The sequence below is a fragment of the Engraulis encrasicolus genome, chromosome 16 (genome assembly GCF_034702125.1).
Source record: "Engraulis encrasicolus isolate BLACKSEA-1 chromosome 16, IST_EnEncr_1.0, whole genome shotgun sequence".
NCBI classification, from domain to species: domain Eukaryota; kingdom Metazoa; phylum Chordata; class Actinopteri; order Clupeiformes; family Engraulidae; genus Engraulis; species Engraulis encrasicolus.
In genome coordinates this window covers 43,712,924-43,720,423 of record NC_085872.1, presented here as the reverse complement: position 1 = coordinate 43,720,423, position 7,500 = coordinate 43,712,924, and the positions used below count along the sequence as shown (strand labels likewise).

General features: G+C 42.1%; 1 protein-coding gene across 1 annotated transcript in view; it reads left to right on the top strand.

The window, feature by feature from the left end:
• The window catches only part of crlf1a (cytokine receptor-like factor 1a), a 39,542-nt gene that overhangs the window by 10,305 nt on the left and 21,737 nt on the right, over positions 1–7,500 (top strand). The window contains exon 3 of the mRNA XM_063219734.1: positions 1,195–1,324. Coding sequence (XP_063075804.1) covers positions 1,195–1,324 — 130 coding nt within the window. The remainder of the gene's footprint in view (positions 1–1,194; positions 1,325–7,500) is intronic.

The following is a 7,500-nucleotide window of genomic DNA, read 5'->3' as shown; positions in this document are numbered from 1 at the left end:
GTGTGTGTGTGTGTGTGTGTGTGTGTGTGTGTGTGTGTGTGTGTGTGTGTGTGTGTGTGTGTGTGTGTGTGTGTGTAGGATTACCATGAAATGAGCATGCACTGAGCTTAAGCCACAGCCGTTTATGGCGCTTTAACACTTGGTGTTAACTGGGATTGTTAAACCAAAACATTTTTTAAAAAGCACAGAAAATACTTTCATAAATCTGTCTGAAGACAGGAAAAATATACACTGTTTTCAGCTCCCTCAACCACTACCTTACTGTACACACAAAAATACCGTTTTACCGTTTTACATCCCTTTATATGCTGTAAAACATTGCAACCAATTAAACGTAAAAAAGTAAATTGCTCTGTGACCTTAAGTTTGTAAGTTAACTCCACTCGAGGCTTAACTCAACTCGAGGCTTTCTCAAGTTGACTTAAATTACAAACTAAAGTCAGCAGGGCAACTTATTCTTTTACATTTAACTGGCTGCAATATTTTACAGTGTACACACACACACGCTTAAAGTAAAAAAAACAAACAAAAAAAAACAGTCATGTCTACGGAGTTCTTCACCACCCTGTCTGAAATGCTGTGTCTGAAAACACACACGGTCAAAGTTTTTTTTTCTTTCTCAAAACTCAGTCCTGTCTACGTAGGTCTACATGAGTCTGTCTGAAACGCTGTGCTCATCCCTCTCCTCCCTCCCTCCCTCCACTAAGCCTCCACTTCCTCTGAAGTCGAGCCCTGCGCGTCACACTCGGCCATAATCTTAACGCTGACACTTACGCTCCCCTCGCTGCCTTTTGTTTCGCAGTTGAATGGAATCTTGGCAAGGGTCCTGAAGTTAAACGAGGGGGACAGCTGAAAGCGCGAGCGCAGGCGGGCGGGCGGGTGAGCCCTGAGCCCCATGCCCCTGCCCCACGTCCGTGTCTGTGTCTACTGCAGAGTGGGAGCTGCGAGGGCAGCGCAGTACATTCATGGGGGCTTTAGTGGGCACCCAAGGGGCCGTTTTTATGTTCACCACTTTGGACCTTGTTTACACGTGGAGTTTTATTATGTGTTTCACCACCTCTGGTCCAGAGCTTTTTTTTTCCTTCTTTTTTTTCCCCCGGCCAATTGGCCTGCATAGAGTTTTTCTAGGTTTGTGTTTTTGTTTGTATTTTTATATTTATTTATTTTTGTTTTGTTTGTGTTGTCTGCTTGCAGTGCCTCCTGAGAAGCCGGTGAACCTCACCTGCTGGTCACGGAACACGAAGGACCTGACGTGTCAGTGGGCCCCGGGGGGGCAGGGGGAGACCTTCATCCGAACCAAATACACCCTCAAGTACAAGCTCAGGTGAGCACCCTCTGGAGTATTACAATAACATGACTCAGTAAGACAGTGGTTCTCAAACTTTTCGTGCCATTCCCCCCTTCAGAGGAAGGGTGTCTGTCTGCGCCCCCCTCGAACAAAATGGTTACGAAAATACAAATAAATAGGCCTTCGTAAAGTTTATTAGAGCCTAATATACACATATATGGCCTATGATGTTCTCTAAATATTAGTGAATAAATTAATTATTATATTGTGATTGTAAAGTGAATGTGTTGACTTAATGGCAAAGCAGAAAATCCGCCCCCCTAGGGGGGCTTCCGCCCCACTTTGAGAAACACTGCAGTAAGACATGGCCCCTGTTATAAATTAGCTGTTAGCAGAATGGAAATGACGAATTTGTAGTGTATTGCCAAAGGCCCAGTGTGCTGTCATAGTAGTGTAGTACTATGAGTGAGCACCATCGTGGTATTACGAGAACATGGTTAACATTGAATAGTATAAATGGTGTCATCAATGGTGAATCGATATTTTGTCCAATTTACTCCTTACTACTTCTCTGTTCTTGTTTTGATCAAGCTCTAGCTAATTTTGCTCAATACATGTCAAGTTCAACAAATTACTTACTAACAATACTCAATGTGATTATTATTTGTCAAATTTGCTAAATCTGGTACTTACATTGTGGGGTCGTGAGGACGTTTTGAAGGTAAAGCAATACTGTACAGCGTACAGTACAACAAACATAAACTTTCTGCAGAATACAAAGACGGTGGAATGTGTTGTGAATGTGAAATTTCAGAATGTCATATTGTTTTGGAACACATTCTTCTGTAGAATGTTGAACTCCCCCCCCCTCAAAGGTTTAGGAAAACCTTGATATTTGTGTTCTGCCTTGGCCGTGCCAAGGGGGAAAAGCAACAAAGTGGTTTGGACTGAGCCTTAAGGTACCAGCCAAACAACATATCAACTAGAGGTGCTCCGATTGCTCGGCAGCCGATCATGATCGGCAGATAATGGCCAAAAATAGCCTGATCGGTGATCGGAAAAACATGCCGATCAAAAAACCGATCCAGAGATATTAAATTCCTCACGCAACCATTTTGCCTTTACACCTGGCGCTGCCTGCATGTAGCCTAGGTGCTGGCTCTGCACAGCTGCTGCACCAAAATAAGGCATCTTTACTTGTCTTTAACTTTTTGGAATTCCCTCCTTCATTTTCACCATTTATAATCATATTTGCATCAACAATGATCTGATTTTCCGATCCATGCGCCGTTTACATGACGCTTGTAACTTGCGAATGAAGTGTCAGTCTCGCCATGTTCGCTATTTTGAGTTACAGCCTGTCAGCACGCAACAACTAAACGTTTCCAAAACAATCATCAACGGTATTGTTTTCAAAGTTGTAGCCTAATGCACAGCCAGGTCATTAGTTTGTAGTCGCTGCAACACCAAACAGTGCAGAGGGAGAGTGGACGGTGAAACTCAATGAGTCTGTGCAGGGAATTCTACAATCTATGACAGTGTTACAGAGAAAGAGCTTTCCTCGCAGACACGCTGTGTTGTGCGTGTTGCCTGTTTTTCAAGTGAAGTTTTTTTTTCTTGTTTTGTGTAGAATGTGTTTCAGTCACAATGCAATTTGCGATAGACTAGGCTACTTCTCGCCAGTTAGCCATGTTATGTTATAACCTGTGTAGTTGCCTCGGTCAGCACGCGACAAGTTCACGTTGTCCGCACAAGCATGCCAACGTTATTGTTTTCAAAGTTGTAATTGACAGTCAGTCGATTAGTTTGATAGTCGCTGAAACGCCAAACGGCGACAGGTGAGGGGAGAGGGAGAGAGCTCAGACTCAGAACGGTCGCGGAGCACTGCTGTGGACAGTGAGTGACAGAGAGGGGAGGGGCTCTCCTCACGAGGCTGCTCATTTAAAGCGACAGGGTTTTTTCTCGTATGCAGAAGACGAGAGACTGAGATCCAGGTGCCTGAGCTTCAATTCAATCTTAAATAGTTTAGTAATTATATGCAATAACTTATAAATCGATGTAATGTTTCAGTTTCAATTCAATCTTAAATAGTTTAGTAATTATATGCAATAACTTATAAATTGATTAATACTGTAGACTTACTTGTAGGCTATATTACCAAATACTCTGAAAGAGCTGCAAGATAATAATAATAATAATAGCCTAATAATAATAATGATAATAATAATAATAGCCTAATAATAGGCCTACATTGTGAAAGCGACATGTGCAAATTAAGATTGATTGGTTTATGGGCAGAAATGGTATTCAGAAATGATAATTAATAGGCTATTAAAAAAATAGGAAATAATTTCTGTGATCGGCAATGATCGGTGATCGGCAGATAAAGATTTTTGGTGATCGGTATCGGTGATCGGGCCAAAAAATGGTGATCGGAGCACCTCTAATATCAACACAAAGAGCAGAAAGGAGGGGTGTAAATTGACTGAATGCAATACCAACATCCTTGAGCCAGAATCACAGACTGTTGCCTGAGGCTGCTGTTCACCTCAGTGGCCCTTGCAAGCCGCTCTGTGTGGCCCGAAAAGCAGGGTTGCCAGATGAGGCTGATGATTTCCAGCCCCAAAAATGCTCAAAACCCGTCTAGAAGCACAAAATCCCGCCCAATTCTATTGATTTCTATGGCAAAAATTGGGCGGGTTTTTCTGCTAAATGCCATTTTTACCCGCACACAGCCATCCTAAGCAGCCCAATTGGGCGGGAAACAGCCCAATCTGGCAACACTGCCGAAAAGGCCAGCCATATTACTAGTCAATAAGAATCCCAGTCTGTGTCTGCCACCTTTAAAACGTCTAGCATTTCTAAGTCCTACGAATTCTTCTGTACAATGTGGAAGATTAGATGTGTCAACGAAAAAAACAGCTTCAAGGCATTTTTTTTCAGGCTTTGGAAAAGACGATGCTCCTTTGATACGTTGCCAGATCTGATTTAGCGAAGTCATTTTTGGCTTGTGCGTTTTGGCTTATGTTTGTGTAAAGTGTGTAAGAGAGAGAGAGACCTCATACTCGGTGGAATCTCCTAGCACTTGGTTTGGGATTTTAGGCAACCGCATTTGTAATTTCAAAAGCTTTAGTACATGACAGAACTTCGTCATGCTGTCTATGACATTGTAAATAAACATTGTAAATAAACATGGCCATTTCGTTAAACTTGCTTAGAGAAGAAAAAAGCCCTCTCGTTTCCCGTTTGCTCAGAATAGAATAATGGAAAAAGATGATGCTGAAGATGATGCCTTTTGTTCCATAAACATACCTCCCCACATTCTCCTCATCAGGGGCAGAGCTAGCCATTTTGGGGCCCTAGGGGAAATATCAACATGGGGCCCTCAAAAGTCATTATATGTATTATATGTGTTCTGTCTCATAGTATCTTCGTATATCTTTGATTGCCTTGCACAAGTGACAAAACCTGCTTTTTGTGTGTTTACTACAACTGGCGTGACAGTTGGGGGCCCCTATGGAGGACAGATTTGGTTGGGGCCCTAGGTAATTGCCTAGGTTTGCCTAATGGAAAGTCCACCTCTGCTCCTTATCCACCCCGTGTCTGTCTGTCTTTTTCGTTTCCTCTTTTCTCCTTTTTCTTTTTCCTCCCCTTCAGCCCTCTTCCATTTTAGTGTCTCTTTTCTCTCTATCTATCCATCTGTCACTCTCTCCATTGCCCTCTGTCTCTCTCTCTCTCCTCTCATTTTCTCTCTTTTGCCAGAGTGACCTGTCTTTTTCGTTTCCTCTTTTCTCCTTTTTCTTTTTCCTCCCCTTCAGCCCTCTTCCATTTTAGTGTCTCTTTTCTCTCTATCTATCCATCTGTCACTCTCTCCATTGCACTCTTTCCTCCCTTGTATTTTTGCTTTCCCCCTCTTTATCTACGTTCTAGTGTCCCTCGTTTCCTCTCCCTGTCACAGTCTTTCACAAACACTGTACTGTAGTGTGCTTATTGCATGCATTGTGTTTACAGCTAAATCTGTATTATACTTGTGTTTTTGCGCGTCAACTCTTAACTGCAGCAGAGAGCAGACTTTTATTGAAGCAATGGATCTGTTCTCATTTATTTGGTCGTGTTGAAAAGAAACCCTGTAGAGTAGAGTCACTCAGTTGAAAAGAGACCGTGCCGTCTATAGAAGGCATTTACTTGGTGTTTACGATGTGAGAAGGTGTTTACTTGCTGTTAAAAAAGAGGGACCGTTTGAACACATGCTGTTCCGTATGGTCAAAGAGCACCAGATTGATGTTGAGTATGAAGTTAGGGTCACCAGAGAGTAGAGAAAGAGAGGTTCCATTTGCCCATTGTTTCCGGGTTCTATTATTGCAAGGGGGAGGGGGGGGGGATCCCCCCTTAGGCAGACCTAGGCAGACCTAAGGACTGTTCTATTCATTGTGTGAGTATTATGACCCGCCCCTTTAGGCAGACCGGAACCTGGTCATGTTAGGTGCCCATAGCAACCCATTACATTGGCATATCTCTATATACCTAAAGAATGTCTGGGTGCACTGTCCATCTCCTGCACTGAAAGCTCTTCATCTTGATATTAATGGGTCATTGACGTTTTTTAGTAACAGACATCAGGTGGTACAACCACAGCTAATAGCCATGAATGAATGAATAATTGGTCATGTATAAGCAATTAATATGATTCTTAGATAACCAGCGAAAAAGAAAGAAAACAATTTAATCCATACACAAGTGGCATTAGCTATTGTTATTATATGGTTGTGACGTCATCGGTCGAATGCTCCATTCATTTCAACGGGGCTCCCCAACGTTCGCACGTCTGTTATTTTTCGATAACGGACGGGTTGGTCTATAACAGACCGCTGTCAATGGCAACAAGACTTTTCACTGCTAAAGCGACTTTTCAAAAAGACTCTAATCAGCTGCTGTGATAGACAACACCTGTTGTCCTGGCTACCTAGCTGTTAGCGGTGTTCCACAACAACGGCACTGTTTTGTTTTGTGCAGCAACAATCTTTTGACATTAAAAACTATAATAGCCTAGACTTCACATTAAATAGGCCTAAAGAAATGTCCCCGCCATGTGTGAATCATTTAAGTATATCCATATAATAAGCGGGTTAACTTTCGGCGAGTCGGTCGCTTTGTGGAATAGCAGCACTTCAGAGAGAACAAGACCCCTCCGCTCCGCGTCGGGGTCTAAAGATTCTCTCTGTCGTGCTGCTATTCCACGGTAGCGACCTTCTCGCCGAACGTTAACCCTTACTTGCACCACCCTTACGTTTGTAACTAAAAATCGTCAATGACCCTTATATACTCTGTCCATGTTATGGAGTCGTGGACTGCCTATATCTTAATAAAACCTCCTCCGATGGAACACTCTCCATATGGAATGGCCATCATGTATATTGTACATTTTTTTTTTATCTTGAGTGCATTGTCCATTAACTTGCTGGTGGAATGGACAGTGTGCGGGATCCTTTTTCACACTTGAATGACAGTCTCACTGGAGTAACATCCTATGCACTTGTCTAACTACAAATGTGTACAAAAGCACCTTTTTTGAACTCAAACCTCAGATAAAAGCATCCTAACAGCTTAGTGTAATGCACTGTAATGTAATGTAGTGTAATGTAATCAGGGCTCTAAATTAACATCAGCCAACGATTGGTAGAAAAGACCAACTTACTAGCCACATTTACCTATAAGTGAGAGTGTGTGTGTGTAAGAATAACACCTACTAGCCATTTTGGCTGGTAATGAAAAAAAGTTAATTTAGAGCCCTGACTGTAATGTAATGTAATGTCTGTCCAGGTGGTACAGTCAGGAGAAGGAGTGTAATGTACTGTAATGTGATGCAGTGTAATGTACTGTAATGTACTGTAATGTATACGGTAATGTACTGTAATGTTGTAATGTAATGTACTGTTGTCGGTCCAGGTGATACAGTCAGGAGAAGGAATGTAATGTAATGCACTGTAAAGTAATGCACTGTACTATACTGTAATGTAATGTAATGTAAATTATGTAATGCAATGTAATGTACTCTTCATTTAGGTGGTAAAGCCAGGAGAAGGAGTGTACTGTAATGTAATGTACTGTAATGTATACGGTAATGTACTGTAATGTTGTACTGTAATGTAATGTACTGCACTGTAAAGTAATGCAATGTAATATTGTCCTGTGCAGGTGGTACAGCCAGGAGA